Source organism: Manis pentadactyla, chromosome 1, assembly GCF_030020395.1.
Source record: "Manis pentadactyla isolate mManPen7 chromosome 1, mManPen7.hap1, whole genome shotgun sequence".
Taxonomy (NCBI): Eukaryota; Metazoa; Chordata; class Mammalia; order Pholidota; family Manidae; genus Manis; species Manis pentadactyla.
The window spans coordinates 75,029,030-75,048,438 of NC_080019.1; the positions used below are offsets into that span (position 1 = coordinate 75,029,030).

Sequence of the window (19,409 nt, forward strand, 5' to 3'; positions counted from 1 at the left end):
AAAATTCTCATCTCAGCTAAGATCCTTCTCTGTGAGGTTGATTTGTTAAGCAGATTTCTTAGTTAGTGAGAAGACAGGTGTGATTTCAGAATGGGTATCAGGAAATAACTTGATCTTATACCTTACCATGATATAAGGTGTGAACCAAATTCTCTGTTGTAGATTTACTTACATTTTTCCTTTCCTATTTCTTGATGTTTTGTAAGTAGATCCAGACAAGTATTCTGACTGCAGTTAGGAGCTTAAATAGCTTAGACATGTGTTTAGGCTAAAGCAAGAACAACCAAACTTTAGCTAAACATGGAGGGGAGAGAGGTAGAATCCAAAGAAGCATGTTTTATGTAAAAGGAATGAATAGAATACTCTAGAAAAAAGTGGTGAGAATCAAGGCAGCCTGCCACTGGGGCTTACCTTTCAAGCAGGGCTGGAGTCTAGATAACAGGAGGAAGGACCTTGCTTCTTCGTGGCCAGGAGCTTTCAGACAGTGAACTCCAACTTAGGCTGGTTGGAAGAGGGTGCTCTTAGGAAGAGAGGTCAGACTTAGGAAGAACCTGACCGAAAAACACCTGAGCTGGCTTATTTGGTAAAACTCTGTAATAAATTGCATCTGAGATTTGTACTTTGAGAAACCTCACACCCTTTATTAGGTAGATAAGTTTCATCCTAAAAGGTAGACCTAAGAGTGATCCTACTAGGGAAAGCTTTCCAGGAGAATTGAGGATAAGACTGTGTTCCAAGAGAAGAAATCCCTAAGTCCTGAGATGGGGACCCAGGAGAGAAAGAACATCTACGTGGGATTTCACCATGTAATTATACAGATTTAAAGAAGCAGTAACATATCATAAATGTGGCCAGTAGGGTCTGTTAATAAGAGCACACACTGCTAATGAGATTAATATTAGAATCAAAGATTGCTTGTGGGTATGTGGTAGCTTTTACAAATAGATGCCTGTAAAGCATCTGCATCTGCATCAGTGATACATTGTGACCACTATTGGGGAAAGTTTTCCCGTGTGTGAAAGCACTAGTGTTGTTGCTTTTGTGTTAGAGCTTCCATTGCATAGAGATTCTCAATTCATCTGAGTTTATCGTAAGATAAAGCTCTTCTATTATTCTTGTTTTTCTATTACAGAGATTGATGACTTGGATGCTATTGTACCTGCAGTAAAGAAATTAAAAATACTATCATACTGATAGCAAATCAAATCATTTTACTGTGTAAATTGCATTCTTAATATTCTAAGAATTTCATAGGATTGATCTTAATTTGAGACAAGGGTTATAAATGTATTTATACAGGATTCAGCCCCTTCTTAGTATTGGGTCCTTCTCCATGCATAAAATTTTTATAAGGTTCTTATATAGAAGAGTTGCAAGTTCAAGTGGAAAGTTAACTTTAGATCCTTTCATCATTTCTTAATCAATTCTTGAGTGCTTAAAGTTTTAAGATTGTTTTAAAGTATAGTGTATGAGTGAAAGAGAAACTCAAGGAGAAATATGCAAGTAATAGAAAGGCTGTGTTTGATTATCGTGTTTAGTGACCTCTCTGGTTTTGGGAGCAAGGAATACCAATGGCTTTCTTACGTCCAGCCTTAGCAGGAAGCTGTTGCTTTCCTGGCAAGGCAGTGGCACATGCAATTACAGTATCCCTCATGGCACTTGCCCCTTCAAAGCAGGAAGAAACAAAAAATGTTTTATCATTGTGTTAGGGTAGGAAATGAATTATGAGGTGAGAGAGATGATAGAAGTCTCTCATTAAAAGTGTCTTTTTTTTTTCTTTTGAAATCTTGATGTAATGTACTTTTAGAAGGGCATGAGCTCGTAAATAAAATTTTTGTAAAGAATTTCCAAATGTAAGTGTCCTTAGTGACTTATTTGTATTACTCACAAATAATGAGCTATATTCTCTTACAAGGCTGAGCCTTCTTTGGACAATTGGTTCACCTTTGCTGTATTTTTATTTTTTTACATGAGAGTATTTTTCTTGCTGCCTTCTACTTCCTCTCTATTCTCAATATTCAGCCTGATTTTCTTAAGGTACCAGTATGTTGCCTCATGTCTGAGTAAAAGCCACTTTGGATTACCACTGCTCCCCCATATCTCCCCTTTTATAAGTAGCAGGCATAGGAAGATTTTTCATTTATTTTTGTTTGTTATCATATAGAATTTCCAGGAAGCGGCATGGTGGGATGGAGAGCAAGCATCCAGATCCTTGGAATTGGGACCTTAGGGAGGAGATAATACTGCACGTTCTTTCTAGATTTAAAATGCTTTGTTTTGTTGGCCTGAAATTCATTTCTAAACACTAGGCCGCAATCTGTGAAAGAACAATTTGTGTCTTTGAGGGCTGTGTGGAAAAAGTATTTGGATATTCAATAATGTAAATACCCTGAGTTGATTAGATTACTCCAAAAAATTGTTAGAGACAGTTTGGAAATCTAACGATATTTGAAAGGAAGAGAAAATAATATTAATCTGAATTTTATCAGCTAGTTTAAGAGCCTTTTGTAACTCTTAGTATAAAACAGGTTTTCAAACTTCCTTAGAGGCCTAGAAGTTTTTTGGAGGGCGACTGAGAGGGGAAGTGCCACTTGTTTGAAGAACTAAAGGCCCTCTCTATATCAGATCTACTTTTATCTAGTTTTAATTATTTAAAATATAAGTAAAAATTATTGTTTAGCTCTTGGCGGCTTTTTTTGCATTTTATTGATGTATAATTTACATATAGTAGATAATACATAATTAAAGTACATAATTTGATAAATTCTGATATACATACACACCTGAGAAACCATCACCACAATCAAAATAATAAATATACCATGATTCCTAAAGTCTTTGCCTTTGGTAATTAATCCCTTCCCACCCACTCCCACCCCCAGGCAACAACTGATCTCCTTTCTGTCCCTATACACTACTTTGCATTTTATGGGATTTTATATAAATGGAGTCATGCAATGTTGTCCTATTTTTTGTCTGACTTCTTTCACTCACCAAAGTTATTTTGAGATTTTTCATGTTGTTGCATTTATTAACAGTTCAGTCCTTTTTATTGCTATGTAGTATTCCATTGTGTGAATATACTGCAATTTGTTTATGCATTTACCTACTGATGGAAATTCAAGTTATTTCCGGTTTTTGTCTAAAAATAAAACTGCTGTGAACATTCATGTTCAGGTCTTTGTTTGGACATATACCTGATATGTAGTGTCTTAAAAGCTGTGGTTTTATGTATTATGTCTACTTTTAGTTTTATTTTGATTTGGATCTTGGTTGGTACAAAGTGGAAGGGTAAATTTGGGTTTTGTTACTCCATCCTGATTTAAAGTGTAAGTTTAGAAATATTAAGCCTGAGAATATGTAGCATTTCTTAGGTTGCCTTTTTATCATTTTTTTTCAAATTTTTTTGCATTGTAGTCAGAGAACTTGGTCTTTTTGGTACTGAGTCTTTGGAATTTGTTGACTTTCTTTATGACTTTCTATGAGAAGAATTTTACATGTGTTCTACATGTGCTTCAAAAAAAAAGTCTAATTGTTCACTAGGTAATATATACGCTATTATGTTGTTTAAATCTTCATTTCTATCCATTTTTTTGTCTACTTGATTTGTTTATGGGAGATACTGAAATTTCTCTGTGAGTTTGTCAGATTTTGTTTTATATATTTTGAGCCTATTTATACATACTTATAAATGCATAGTTGATAATATTTTCTTGATTAGTATCTCTTTTTATTCCTACTCATGCTTCACCTTGAATGCAGTTTTGTCCATTGTTAATTAACAGTTGCTGGATATTTCTTTTCCTTTTTCATTCATTTCACTATTTTATTGTAAAATATAACATGTTAAAATGGTATAAACCATAGATGTTGAGTATAATGAATGATTGATTACAAAGTGAACCCCATGCAACAATAAGAAACAGAACCTCACCAGTGCTCCAAAAGGCCTTCTCCACCCAGCATAAGTCCCCTCCCCACAAGAGGTAACCATTAGCCTGACTTGTTAATCACTTGTTTTTTAATAGTTCTACTACCTTTTTGTGTATGCCTAATGACAGTTGAATTTTGCCTATTTTTGAACTTTATAAAAATGTTAATTATGTTTTATATATATATATTCTTTTTTACGTTTCTTCTTTTATTCACCATTATGTTTATACCCTTCATTCATGCTGTTGTGTGTAGGTCCGGGTCACTTGTTTTCATTACTGTCTAGTTAGTATTCCTCCATGGATATTCTGCAGTACATTGGTCTGTTCTTCTGGAGGGTTTGACATTTGGGTTGTTTGTTATTCTTGGCTATTGTGAACTGCTGGTATGAACATTCTTGTATATGCATCCTCACTTACTACTGTACAGTTTTCTTGAATCAATATTCAAGAGGTAAAATTGCTGGGTCCCAGCAGAAAACACTTTTGTATACAACAGAAGGTGTGTACTGTACAATTAGAAGTAGTACCATTTCTATAGATAATGATGTGAATGGCACCTCTGGGGTTGTACAGTGTGGTGACTTTGATGAGGAATGTGTATCTTCAGGTTTAGAAGAAAATGCCAAACTATTTTCCAAAGTGGTTGTACCAATTTATATTTTTACCATCAGTGTTTAGAGTTCCCTCTTTTCCACATCCTGACCAATTCTTGGTAAGGTTTTTTATTTTTCGCCATTGTAGTATATAATAAAGCTGTTTTGTGTTTTTAAAGATGTTAATTTCCTTGATTACTAATTAAATTAAGCATGTTTTCCTTTTTTGGCTATTTGTATTTCTTTTTTGAAGTACTTATATTTGTATTCATTGTTTCTATTGGACTGTCTTTTCTTATTGATTTGTAAGTTACTTGTGTATTCTCATCATGAGCCATTTGACAGTTATGTGTGCTGCAAATGTCGTCTATTCTGTGTCTTCTTTCTGTTTTACTATAGCTTCTCTTTATGAACCGGAGAACCTAATTTTAAAGTAGAGATCTTTGGTCTTTTCCTTTATAGTTAGTGCTCTTTGTGTCTTATGATATCTTTCTCTAGTCACAAGTTTTAAAATTATTCTCCTATGTTATCTTACAACCATATAGTTTTGCCTTTCACATTTAGTCTAATACAGCTGGAGTTTGATTTTTTTGAATGTGGTATGAGTAAAGGACCATTTTGTATTTTCCCTCATGGATATCCAATTTTCTCAGCACCGTTTATTGAAAAATCTGTCCTTTCCCCTCTGTTTACAGTGCTACCTCCATCATAAATTGAATTACCTATTTGTGAATAGGTCTGTTATTAGGCTTCTCTTCTGTTCTTTTGGTCCACTTGTCTCTCCCTCTGCTAGTACCAAATTGTCTTCCTTCTTGTAACTTTAAAATAAACCTTGGTATTCAGTTGAAGGCTTCCCACCCTTTATATTCCTATTGACACTGAATATGCTTGTTAGGTACACACTAACCACCTATTGGGATTTTTATTGGGTTTTCATTAAATATAGGATCAGTGGGGGAGATTGGCATCTGCAATGTTGGGTCTTCCAGCCCCAAACTTGTCATAGCTTTCCATTTGGTTAGGCTTACTTTAACATTTCTTGATAAAATTTTATAATCTTACCATATGGATTGTTGTTAGATGTATTCATAGTGTTTGATCTTTTATAGATGTATGTTATCTTTTTGAAGTTTCATTTTCTGTTGTGGAAACAGAGAACTTCAATTGATTTTTAATGTTTATTTTGTATTCATCAGTTTAGCTAAAAACTTTGATTAATTCTAGCAATTTATCTTTAGATTATTTTGCATTTTATGCTCATTATCATATCATCTGCATGTAACAACAGTGTTGATCAGATATACTCAGTTTTTCTTGCCTTACTACAAAGGCTGCAAAATAGAGCTGAGTAGAAGTGGTCATAGGAAGCAGCCCTTTATTGTTCCAATTTCGAAAGGAAATCTTTCACTGTATTTAAAAGATACCATATTTTGAATATATCTTTAAAAAATACATCTGACCATTTTTTTTTTGTATTTTCTAGTTATATTTTACTGTATTTTTTGGGTGGCGGTGGGGGTGGGGGTGGGGGTTGATTTTTCTTTATTTCCTTTTCTCTGCTACTGATTTGGCAGTTTTATGTTTCAGCTCTGTTGATTTTCTATTGTTAACCAATATAAAAGAATACCTTAATATTTTTTAACATACACTTAGGATCTAGTCAGGAGACAAAAATCATATTGCACAGGTAGCCAAATAAGAAAAATTTAAAACAAGAATTGCTGACTAGTAAAAAGGTAACTGCTTAAAGGGGATAAAAGAGGATTCTAAGGGGTGCAGGTAGCAACTTCGGAAAGCAGATACTACCTCCAGGGATAAAGAGCAGGAAAGGAATTTAGGAATTTAGATGAGTGCTTTCCACCAAGCTGAGATTTAAACTTTTGAGTAGAGGTTTGGCCGCCATAGGAACAGGCAACCCACTTGGGCAAAGAAACTTGCAGAGGGTGCTGGCTGGTGCTGAAACGTGAAGGCTTATGGTGGCAGAGACCAAGTGTGTGAGCCAGGGGTTAACTGTGAGGGGTGCTTAGGTGATTGAGAATAGCCCCCACAGGACAACATAGCTAGCTGCCACAGAAAATCGTGCATCAGAAGAAAAGTTCCTTCTCGCTCTGGCCTTGTAGTGTCCAGCGCCCTCTATTGGCAAAGCCTAACATCACGCCTGCTTCCCCCACAAGATGCCGAGTCTGTGGTGCTGTGGTGTCTCCAGTATCAAAGCAGGGCAAGGGGGGGTTGATTTGGAGCTGAGAGGTAGTAAACTAGTAACTGACACATACTTATTTTATAATTTATTTAAAAATATAAAACTGTCTTTAGTGTCCTAAATAAGGACTTGAACACTTTAACTTTCCTCTGAACCAGTTTCATGTCCCTTCCTAAATGTCAGTAGTAGTACGTTAATATCACTGTATTTTTGAACCCAATTCCTGCAGAAATTTTGGTTGCTTGTTTATATTTTTTGCACAATCAAGACTTTTAAGTTTTACTAACATATTTTATGTATTTCTTTGTTCATTGTTTCCCGTGTGCCACTTCTGCCTTAATGTTACATTTTCCTTCTTACTGAAATACATCTAGTGGCCTTTTTGCAGTTTGGCATTCCCATGTGTTTAATATATTTTTTAATTGTTTTTGTTCTATAATAATCTTTGCCTGTGAGCTTCCCTTTAATGGCCCCTAGTGGACAGTTTTGTGATTGCTTCTTTCAGGGCTTCCTATGGTTCCAGGTTCTAAATCAATTTCCACATCAGTTCCATGGTTTGGGGGTTTCCACACCAAGCCAATTGTGTGTAACTTCAGAACTTGTGCTCCTGTACGGCACCTTAGCTGATTGTTGCCACCCTTGGTTGGCAACCACAGTGTTTTCTGATGACACGAAGCTTTTCAGGCTCCTTGTCCTTCACATAGTAGCCTTGCCTCCTGTCTGGTGTAGGCAAAAATTCTGGTCCCCTTCAGCGTTTAAACTCCAACACCCATATACTGCTGTTGAGTTCCTCTTTGGGCCATCACTATAACTTTTACCTGTCTAACTTCTTAATCAACCACGTTTAAAATAAATTCATGCTTTAAGTAGGTTTTCTATATGTTTGGAAGGGAAAAAGACAGGTTTTCAATTATTTTGTCGGCTTTAATGATCAGTTGTTTTAGGGTTGCTAATATTCAGGATGGGTCATATGATGCATTCCCTTATTCGTCTCTGGTACTTTACCATTTTTAAGGTGAACATCATGATGCCATTGTAAGGTAGACAGGACAGGCATCAGTTGCTCCATTTTGTTAGGAGAATTTGTTATTCAAAATAGAAATCTCAGCAGCAACTAATTTTATTATGCATCTGCCATGTACTTAGCATACTCTTGGATGATGGGAGTGAAAATTCAAGTAGTTTACAGTTCAATTGAAGAGTAAACAGAAACATTAAATACCAAACACAATACAAGTAGTAGATTAGCATGTGACCTTAGTAGATACCTAATTAACCTTTTTAAAAAAATTAAATATAGGGAGGGGCGGAAGATGGCGGCGTGAGTAGAGCAGCGGAAATCTCCTCCCAAAACCACATATATCTATGAAAATATAACAAAGACAACCCTTCCTAGAATAAAGACCAGAGGACACAGGACAATATCCAGACCACATCCGCACCTGAGAGAACCCAGCGCCTCGCGAAGGGGGTAAGATACAAGCCCCAGCCCCGCGGGAGCCGAGCGCCCCTCCCCCCAGCTCTCGGCGGGAGAAGAGCAGGCAGAGCGGGAGGGAGACGGAGCCCAGGGCTGCCGAACACCCAGCCCCCGCCATCCGGGCCAGAGTGCAGGGCGCTCGATACTAGGAAAACAGGGCAGCAAGAACAGTGAGCAGGCACTGGAGGCTGGGCGACAGAGGACATAAGAAAAGCGCGCGACCATTTTTTTTTTTTTTTTTGCTTTTTTGCTGTTTTGTTTTGGCGAGCACTTTTTGGAAGTCTTAAAGGGATAGGGACCCCAATACTAGAGAAACAGGGCAGAAAGACCAGTGAGCAGAGGCCTGAGGCTGGCAACGGAGAATAAAGAAAAACGAACGACCACCTTTTTTTTTGTTTTTAATTAAAAACCATTTTTTTTTTTTTTAATTTAAAAATTTTTTCTTTTTTTTTTTTTTTGGTGGTTGTTGTTTTGTTTTGGCGGGTGCTTTTTGGAAGTCTTAAAGGGGCAGGGTGGGTCACTTAATCCAGAGGTAGGGAATCCGGGATCTCTGGGCACCCTAACCCCTGGGCTGCAGGGAGCAGGGAGGCCCCTTACGGAGATAAATAGCCTCCCAGCAGCTCCTGCTCCAACGCGACTCCACCACTTTGGAGTAGCTGCCCGAGCCAGGCCACGCCCACAGCAACAGCGGAGATTAACTCCATAGCAGCCGGGCAGGAAGCAGAAACCCTGTCTGCGCGCAGCTGCGCAGCACAAGCCACTAGAGGTCGCTGTTCTCCCAGGAGAGGAGGGCCACAAACCAACAAAAAAGGAAGTCCTTCCAGCCGTCACTTGTCCCAGTTCTGCAGACTATTCCTATCACCATGAAAAGGCAAAGCTACAGGCAGACAAAGATCACAGAGACAACACCAGAGAAGGAGACAGACCTAACCAGTCTTCCTGACAAAGAATTCAAAATAAGAATCATAAACATGCTGAAAGAGATGCAGAGAAATACGCAAGAGAAATGGGATGAAGTCCGGAGGGAGATCACAGATGCCAGAAAGGAGATCGCAGAAATGAAACAAACTCTGGAAGGGTTTATAAGCAGAATGGATAGAATGCAAGAGGCCATTGATGGAATTGAAACCAGAGAACAGGAACGCATAGAAGCTGACATAGAGAGAGACAAAAGGATCTCCAGGAATGAAACAATATTAAGAGAACTGTGTGACCAATCCAAAAGGAACAATATCCGTATTATAGGGGTCCCAGAAGAAGAAGAGAGAGGAAAAGAGATGGAAAGTATTTTAGAAGAAATAATTGCTGAAAACTTCCCCACACTGGGGGAGGAAGTAATCGAACAGACCACGGAAATACACAGAACCCCCAACAGAAAGGATCCAAGAAGGACAACACCAAGACACATAATAATTAAAATGGCAAAGATCAAGGACAAGGAAAGAGTGTTAAAGGCAGCTAGAGAGAAAAAGGTCACCTATAAAGGGAAACCCATCAGGCTAACGTCAGATTTCTCAACAGAAACCCTACAGGCCAGAAGAGAATGGCATGATATATTTAATACAATGAAACAGAAGGGCCTTGAACCAAGGATACTGTATCCAGCACGACTATCATTCAAATATGACGGTGGGATTAAACAATTCCCAGACAAACAAAAGCTGAGGGAATTTGCTTTCCACAAACCACCTCTACAGAACATCTTACAGGGATTGCTCTAGATGGGAGCACTCCTAGAAAGAGCACAGCACAAAACACCCAACATATGAAGAATCGAGGAGGAGGAACAAGAAGGGAGAGAAGAAAAGAATCTCCAGACAGTGTATATAACAGCTCAATAAGCGAGCTAAGTTAGGCAGTAAGATACTGAAGAGGCTAACCTTGAACCTTTGGTAACCACGAATATAAAGCCTGCAATGGCAATAAGTACATATCTTTCAATAGTCACCCTAAATGTTAATGGGTTGAACGCACCAATCAAAAGACACAGAGTAACAGAATGGATAAAAAAGCAAGACCCATCTATATGCTGCTTACAACAAACTCACCTCAAACACAAAGACATGTACAGACTAAAAGTCAAGGGATGGAAAAACATATTTCAAGCAAACAACAGTGAGAAGAAAGCAGGGGTTGCAGTACTAATATCAGACAAAATAGACTTCAAAACAAAGAAAGTAACAAGAGATAGAGAAGGACACTACATAATGATAAAGGGCTCAGTCAAACAAGAGGATATAACCATTCTAAATATATATGCACCCAACACAGGAGCACCAGCATATGTGAAACAAATACTAACAGAACTAAAGGGGGATATAGACTGCAATGCATTCATTCTAGGAGACTTCAACACACCACTCACCCCAAAGGATAGATCCACTGGGCAGAAAATAAGTAAGGACACGGAAGCACTGAACAACACAGTAGAGCAGATGGACCTAATAGACATCTATAGAACTCTACATACAAAAGCAGCGGGATATACATTCTTCTCAAGTGCACATGTAACATTCTCCAGAATAGACCACATACTAGGCCACAAAAAGAGCCTCAGAAAATTCCAAAAGATTGAAATCCTACCAACCAACTTTTCAGACCAGAAAGGCATAAAACTAGAAATAAACTGTACAAAGAAAGCAAAGAGGCTCACAAACACATGGAGGCTTAACAACACGCTCCTAAATAATCAATGGATCAATGACCAAATCAAAATGGAGATCCAGCAATATACGGAAACAAATGACAACAACAACACTAAGCCCCAACTTCTGTGGGACGCAGCAAAAGCAGTCTTAAGAGGAAAGTATATAGCAATCCAAGCATATTTAAAAAAGGAAGAGCAATCCCAAATGAATGGTCTAATGTCACAATTATCGAAATTGGAAAAAGAAGAACAGATGAGGCCTAAGGTCAGCAGAAGGAGGGACATAATAAAGACCAGAGAAGAAATAAATAAAATTGAGAAGAATAAAACAATAGCAAAAATCAATGAAACCAAGAGCTGGTTCTTCGAGAAAATAAACAAAATAGATAAGCCTCTAGCCAGACTTATTAAGAAGAAAAGAGAGTCAACACAAATCAACAGTATCAGAAATGAGAAAGGAAAAATCACGACGGACCCCACGGAAATGCAAAGAATTATTGGAGAATACTATGAAAACCTATATGCTAACAAGCTGGGAAACCTAGGAGAAATGGACAACTTCCTAGAAAAATACAACCTTCCAAGATTGACCCAGGAAGAAACAGAAAATCTAAACAGACCAATTACCAGCAACGAAATTGAAGAGGTAATCAAAAAACTACCAAAGAACAAAACCCCCGGGCCAGATGGATTTACCTCGGAATTTTATCAGACATACAGGGAAGACAATATACCCATTCTTCTTAAAGTTTTCCAAAAAATAGAGGAGGAGGGGATACTCCCAAACTCATTCTATGAAGCTAACATCACCCTAATACCAAAACCAGGCAAAGAGCCCACCAAAAAAGAAAACTACAGACCAATATCCCTGATGAACGTAGATGCAAAAATACTCAACAAAATATTAGCAAACCGAATTCAAAAATACATCAAAAGGATCATACACCATGACCAAGTGGGATTCATCCCAGGGATGCAAGGATGGTACAACATTCGAAAGTCCATCAACAACATCCACCACATCAACAAAAAGAAAGACAAAAACCACATGATCATCTCCATAGATGCTGAAAAAGCATTTGACAAAGTTCAACATCCATTCATGTTAAAAACTCTCAGCAAAATGGGAATAGAGGGCAAGTACCTCAACATAATAAAGGCCATCTATGATAAACCCACAGCCAACATTATATTGAACAGTGAGAAGCTGAAAGCATTTCCTCTGAGATCGGGAACTAGACAGGGATGCCCACTCTCTCCACTGTTATTTAACATAGTACTGGAGGTCCTAGCCACGGCAATCAGACAAAATAAAGAAATACAAGGAATCCAGATTGGTAAAGAAGAAGTTAAACTGTCACTGTTTGCAGATGACATGATACTGTACATAAAAAACCCTAAAGACTCCACCCCAAAACTACTAGAACTGATATCGGAATACAGCAAAGTTGCAGGATACAAAATCAACACACAGAAATCTGTGGCTTTCCTATATACTAACAATGAACCAGCAGAAAGAGAAATCAGGAAAACAACTCCATTCACAATTGCATCAAAAAAAATAAAATACCTAGGAATAAACCTAACCAAAGAAGTGAAAGACTTATTCTCTGAAAACTACAAGTCACTCTTAAGAGAAATTAAAGGGGACACTAACAGATGGAAACTCATCCCATGCTCGTGGCTAGGAAGAATTAATATCGTCAAAATGGCCATCCTGCCCAAAGCAATATACAGATTTGATGCAATCCCTATGAAACTACCAGCAACATTCTTCAATGAACTGGAACAAATAATTCAAAAATTCATATGGAAACACCAAAGACCTCGAATAGCCAAAGCAATCCTGAGAAAGAAGAATAAAGTAGGGGGGATCTCACTACCCAACTTCAAGCTCTATTATAAAGCCATAGTAATCAAGACAATTTGGTACTGGCACAAGAGCAGAACCACAGACCAATGGAACAGACTAGAGAATCCAGACATTAACCCAGACATATATGGTCAATTAATATTTGATAAAGGAGCCATGGACATACAATGGCGAAATGACAGTCTCTTCAACAGGTGGTGCTGGCAAAACTGGACAGCTACATGTAGGAGAATGAAACTGGACCATTGTCTAACCCCATATACAAAAGTAAACTCAAAATGGATCAAAGACCTGAATGTAAGCCATGAAACCATTAAACTCTTGGAAGAAAACATAGGCACAAACCTCTTAGACATAAACATGAGTGACCTCTTCATGAACATATCTCCCCGGGCAAGGGAAACAACAGCAAAAATGAGTAAGTGGGACTATATTAAGCTGAAAAGCTTCTGTACAGCAAAAGACACCATCAATAGAACAAAAAGGAACCATACAGTATGGGAGAATATATTTGAAAATGACACATCCGATAAAGGCTTGACATCCAGAATATATAAAGAGCTCACACGCCTCAACAAACGAAAAACAAATAACCCAATTAAAAAATGGGCAGAGGAACTGAACAGACAGTTCTCCAAAAAAGAAATACAGATGGCCAACAGACACATGAAAAGATGCTCCACATCGCTAATTATCAGAGAAATGCAAATTAAAACTACAATGAGGTATCACCACACAGCAGTAAGGATGGCTGCCATCCAAAAGACAAACAACAACAAATGTTGGCGAGGCTGTGGAGAAAGGGGAACCCTCCTACACTGCTGGTGGGAATGTAAGTTAGTTCAACCATTGTGGAAAGCAGTATGGAGGTACATCAAAATGCTCAAAACAGACTTACCATTTGACCCAGGAATTCCACTCCTAGGAATTTACCCTAAGAACGCAGCAATCAAGTTTGAGAAAGACAGATGCACCCCTATGTTTATTGCAGCACTATTTACAATAGCCAAGAATTGGAAGCAACCTAAATGTCCATCGATAGATGAATGGATAAAGAAGATGTGGTACATATACACAATGGAATACTACTCAGCCATAAGAAAAGGGCAAATCCAATCATTTGCAGCAACATGGATGGAGCTGGAGGGTATTATGCTCAGTGAAACAAGCCAAGTGGAGAAAGAGAAATACCAAATGATTTCACTTATCTGTGGAATATAAGAACAAAGGAAAAACTGAAGGAACAAAACAGCACCAGAATCACAGAACTCAAGAATGGACTAACAGGTACCAAAGGGAAAGGGACTGGGGAGGATGGGTGGGTAGGGAGGGATAAGGGGGGGGAGAAGTAGGGGGGTATTAAGATTAACATGCATGGGGGGGTAGGAGAAAAGGGAGGGCTGTACAACACAGAGAAGGCAAGTAGTGATTCTACAACATTTTGCTATGCTGATGGACAGTGACTGTAAAGGGGTTTATAGGGGAGACCTGGTATAGGGGAGAGCCTAGTAAACATAATATTCGTCATGTAAGTGTAGATTAGTGATACCAAAAAAAAAGGGCAGTTCCTATGTGGTAACCTCCAATGAGTTCTACACAAGGGTATAAAGGGCATATATAAGTGTAGGCAAAGGGTCTGTTTGTGTCTATACAGAAGATCAAAGCCTAATTTGGCTACCCCGAAAATCAACTAAGATACGATATGAAAAAGAACTTCCAACATCAGCATTCTCTGGAAGACTCATGCCAGAAGATGATCATCAAAAAACCCCAACAAAAATCCATGCACTGCTACAGGGGTAGATGCACTCATCCCACCAGTTCCTGGACTTGCCATGGGAATGAGGAAGGAGATATCTAAGCTGGCCTGTGCATACAGTAAAACAACAAATTGGACTGGATCTATACTGTTGGAACTCAACCAAGAATTTGGAGAAGTGCAAATTGTAGCGCTCCAAAATCTTACAACTACAGACTATTTACTGTTAAAAGAACATAAGGGATGTGAACATGCCCCAGGAATGGGTTGTTTTAATTTGTCTGATTTCTCTCAGACTGTTCAAGTTCAGTTGGACAATATCCACCATATCATAGATAAGTTTTCACAAATGCCTAAGGTGCCTAACTGGTTTTCTTGGGTTTCACTGGAGATGGCTGGTAACTACAGATATGCTTTGGTTATGTAACTATACTCCTATTATGTTAATGTGTGTGCGCAATTTAAGTAGTAGTTTAAAACCTATCCATGCTGAAGTTACTCTACAAGAAGATATGTCAAAGAAATAATCAATCTTCCCATGTTTTCTTCTGCCTGCTACTTCTATAGCTTTTCTTCTTCCTTCCTAATTACAACCCTTAAACAGAATTCGTGCCTCATATCGAATTTACTTGGTATCATAATTCTTCCAAGTGGTAAAGATACGTCAAGACAAATGCTGGGCATAGAAGTCACAGGGCATAAATATGCAAAGAAGTAAAAAGCTAACCTTTTCAAACAATAAGGCTTCTCTCTCACTTACTAACCTTACATTTCCCTGTATGGCCCCGGAAGATGACTGGTTAGCCAGAGACGGGTAAGATTCCTCAAGGGAGGAACAACCTAAGACAGGCACAGTCGCAGGGGGGTCATCAGGTGAGAAATTGGGGATCAACAGAGGTGAGGCTTAGAACCTCACCCCCCCCGTTCTGAGAGAAATCTTCTGCATACGTGGATGTTTTATTGCCCTTGTCTAGCTTGGATTAACACATAGTCTACAGGCACACACTTGATCATCTACATTTGCTCTCTTACAACACTAAACTCTGTTTTCTACCTTTACTTGTATCTACCTACCACTTCAGCATTTTATTAAAAATAAGAATAATAAAGAGAGAAATGTGGTATCCACATATAAATCAAGTATAAAAATCAAATGAGTATTCATATTTGAACTGTTTATAGTTCATAATGCATGAGCAAAACCGAAGGTTTCTGTGATGGCTGCCCTTGTACTGTTCACCATGTAAGAACTTATTCACTATGTAAGAATTTGTTCTCCATGTAAGAACTTGTTTGTTATGCCTCAGAAGATTGGAGACTGATGAAAATTAGGCTTGGGGTGGATTGTGCATTGAGCATTGACTCCCCTATACAGAATTTTATTGTTGTTAACAACCATTTGATCAATAAATATGAGAGATGCCCTCACACACACACAAAAAATACACACTTCCAATTGTAAAATAAATAAGTAACCGGGATGTAATTAATATAGTCAAGATATTGTAACAGCTTGGTATGGTGATATCTGGTACCTAGAATTGTCATGTATATAAATGTTGAATCACTATGTTGTACACCTGAAACTAATGTAATGTAATACTGTGTGTCAACTACCCTTCAATAAAAAAATAATTATCTACAAAAAAAAAAAAATGAGAGACCCACCTCAAAAAAAAAAAAAATTAAATATGACAAGGTAGAGAATCATTAAAATGAAAAATGCACAGTATTGATAGTATATGCTGTAGTTGGATGTGGAGAGGCCATCTCAGTGTTGACTGGCTTAATGGAGGAGCTGGGTTTGAGACAGGCCTTTAAGGGTGAGTAGGATTTGAGCACACATTCAGGCACGTCTTAAGTCAGATGGTCTGTAATTACCTGCCAAAGTTAAAAATCACCACTGAGGTTCTGTTAATTTATTAGGCATGAATACCCCATTTATTTTTGGATTTGAACAATTATCCAACCAAGAGAAAGTAGTTTTGTTTTTACATGTTTACCTCTTTCTAATATTATCCAGTCACAGTTAAATTTCACACAAAAAATGTATGTATTTATCTTCAAATGGCTATTATGATTTAAATTACAGAATATACATATGTACACATTTTAATATACAGGTGATAATAGTGCTCATCTTCAATTTCTGGGCTGTCCATCTGGAGTCAGCTCATACCTGTAAGACAGTTGGGTTTGGACTTGTGTTAGTAGTGAATGTGTGTTGTGCCAGCATCAGGACAAGTGGCCTAGGCCAGCTGCCAGGAGTCTGTGGGACAAGGGGAACCCACCTCTCTAAGATGGCTCATCAGGATTAAGGCTAGAACCTACAGAGGTGCTTTAGATGTGACCTCCAGGCAGTAAAGCCTTAAGTAAAGATGATAATCTGTCTCCCTCCTTGATAACCAAAGGAGCTGAAATGTACTGAAAAGGGAAGAACAACTTTGGAGAGAGAATATGGAGACACTGGGACAGTGTCTTGAGTGGCAGATTAACATGATAAAAAATAAAGGAGTCACTTACCATTGTGAGAAACCCTTAATCAGATCTTCTTTTGATAAGTCAATCAGTACCTAAACAATCACAAACAATCAGTTTGTTTCCAAGCAGCTGCATTAAATGGAAACTTATTGGAACAGAATTGATCATAAAAAGGTCTTCTTTGGGTTTTGGGGTTTTGAGCAGGGACATTTTTCCTTTGGCTTGCAGCATGGAACCTCCCCAGAAGGACAGGAAAGACACTGAAATCAGTGTTTTCTGAATCACTCTTTGGAGTTAAATTGCAATAATTTAGTTATGAATGTTATAGAGAGAGAACAGCTTACCTTTCTCATTAACTGATGCATAATTTTAAGACAACATAGTTTTCTCAACTGTAAAAATTATATCACCTACTTCATAGAAGTAGGCTTTTAAAAAGTGAGTATAAGAAGGTGTTTATTAAAATACATCAACTACAAAGTATTGTACAAATGTCATTCTTTTTTGTCTCTCCTTGTCATACTCCTGAGGATTATATTTTCTCTACTTCTGCTTTAAGTAAAATCCCATCACGACAAAAATCTTGACATGATGAGATCCAGGCTTCAGACTTACTGTATTTATCAAAACAATACTTAATACCATAGTAGATGTTAAGGTATTTGTACCATAGTAGATGTTAAGGTATTTGTACAATGATGAATTTGGATAGATTTTCGAGTTTGTTAAAATAGGGTTTATCCTGTTAACTTATACATCTATGTTCTTTAGTTTTAAGAATATTAAAAAAAGACATACGCACAAAACAAAAATGACGTCCTTGAACTCAGTTCTGGTAACAGACAGATGATCCTGTAAGAATTTCTGCAAGACATGGTGTGTGTGGGGTCATGGGGAAGACAGTGGAACTCAGAGAAGACAAATAGTGACTCTGGCATCTTACTACACTGATGGGCAGTGACTGCAATGGGGTATGGGGGGGACTTGATAATAAGGGTCAATGTAATAACCACATTGTTTTTCTTGTGAAACCTTCATAAGAGTGTATATCAATGATACCTTAAAAAAACATTTTTTGACAAATAAAAATTGTATATATTTGAAGTGTAAAAAAAAAATTTCTGCAAGGGTTTGTTCCACCAGTGAACTCTAGTTAAAGTACCAGGAGGGACAGAGTACTGAGAGTCCCTCTTGTACTTACTTTTCCTAGCTCCTTTCTTCTGTGTGAGCCAAGTGGCCTATTGTTTTTCACTGCAACATCTAGTGACCTCTTCTTTACTTCTTCCATGGGAGCAAAAAATTCAAATCTTTAAGAAGCAAAAAGTCAGGAAATGAGATTTATATATTTAAATCGTTTTTATTGAAAATCTACAGTGTTTTATCCATTTTCCTACTTTTAAAACAGAATATAAACTATTGAAAGAAGCATCTAGAACAGTATTGGTTCATAGCAGACAGATTTCAGTGCTTCACTATTACAGAGAATTGCTTGTCCCATGTTATTCACCAACCCTGGAAGTGTCAAGAGGCTGTTTGCCTGAGAAATGCCTCAGACTACATGCTTCAGAGTTTGCTAGCTACCTTCTTTGACTCTACCCTGGCTGTCACTCTTTCAGCTGCCCCTTCTCACTGCGAACAGTGCCTGCCCGTAGGAACACCTCAACCCCTTTCTAGTTGTTTCTTCTGACCAGGTAAGGGCTAGGATACTGAATAGTTAGGTTTGTTAGAGTTGCGTGGAAAATGGTGGCTTCTTCCCTCTTATGCCTGTGAAGTAAGGCAGAGGAATCTTAGTATACGAGCTTTGACATGTACACATAAGAGGCGTTCTAGGTTCTTCTAGGTTGTTTTTTTTTAATCTGTTTTTATCGAGGTGTAAGTGGCAAAACATTATTAGTTTCAGGTACACACATAATGATTTGATATTTATATATTTTGCAAAATGATGAACACAGTAAGTCCAGTTAATCACCATACAGTCACAAAATTTGTTTGTAATGAGAATTTTCAAGATCCACCCTCCTAACTTTCAAATATGTAATACTGTATTAGCTAGTCACCATTCTGTACATTATATTCCCATGATTTTTTCATTTTACAAGTGGAAATTTGTACCTTTTGACCCCCTTCATCCACTTCACACACACACCCCCCACCGATACCCATGCATCAGGCAACCACCAATCTGTTCTGTAAATCCACGAGCTTGGTATTGTTTCTTGTTTGGTTGGTTTAGATTTCACATATAAGTGAGATCATATGGTAATTATCTTTTTCTGTCTTATTTATTTCACTTAGCATAATAACCTCACAATCCATCCATTTTGTTGCAAATGGCAAGATTTCTTTCCTTTTTATAGCCAAATAATACTGTTTTGGTGTGTGTATGTATGTATGTGTATGGCCAAATGCTACTCTAGTGTGTGTGTGTGTGTGTGTGTGTGTGT

The 19,409-nt window shown here is 37.8% G+C and overlaps 2 protein-coding genes across 23 annotated transcripts in view; one reads left to right on the forward strand and one right to left on the reverse strand.

Moving 5' to 3' along the window:
• Window positions 1–19,409, forward strand: part of CEP70 (centrosomal protein 70) — a 159,856-nt gene that overhangs the window by 128,578 nt on the left and 11,869 nt on the right. For 2 of the 7 annotated variants that reach the window (XR_008996551.1, XM_057498772.1), the window contains exon 17: window positions 1,133–1,209. The exons of the other annotated variants lie outside the window; for them this stretch is intronic. Coding sequence is in view for 1 of the 2 variants with exons in the window: in XM_057498772.1 (XP_057354755.1) it covers window positions 1,133–1,194 (62 nt within the window). In the remaining variant the exon portion in view is untranslated. Of the gene's footprint in view, window positions 1–1,132; window positions 1,210–19,409 lie in introns of those variants that run through there. 7 annotated transcript variants of the gene reach the window in all.
• Window positions 16,165–19,409, reverse strand: part of ESYT3 (extended synaptotagmin 3) — a 58,049-nt gene continuing 54,804 nt past the window's right edge. For 13 of the 16 annotated variants that reach the window (XM_057498739.1, XM_036904259.2, XM_036904258.2 and 10 more), the window contains 3 exons: window positions 18,167–18,272; window positions 17,008–17,057; window positions 16,165–16,663 (listed from right to left, as the gene is read on the reverse strand). In XM_057498739.1, the coding sequence (XP_057354722.1) occupies window positions 16,627–16,663; window positions 17,008–17,057; window positions 18,167–18,272 (193 nt within the window). In that variant the 3' untranslated portion in view covers window positions 16,165–16,626. The other 3 variants (XR_005028593.2, XR_008996548.1, XM_036904265.2) reach the window with 3 other exon arrangements.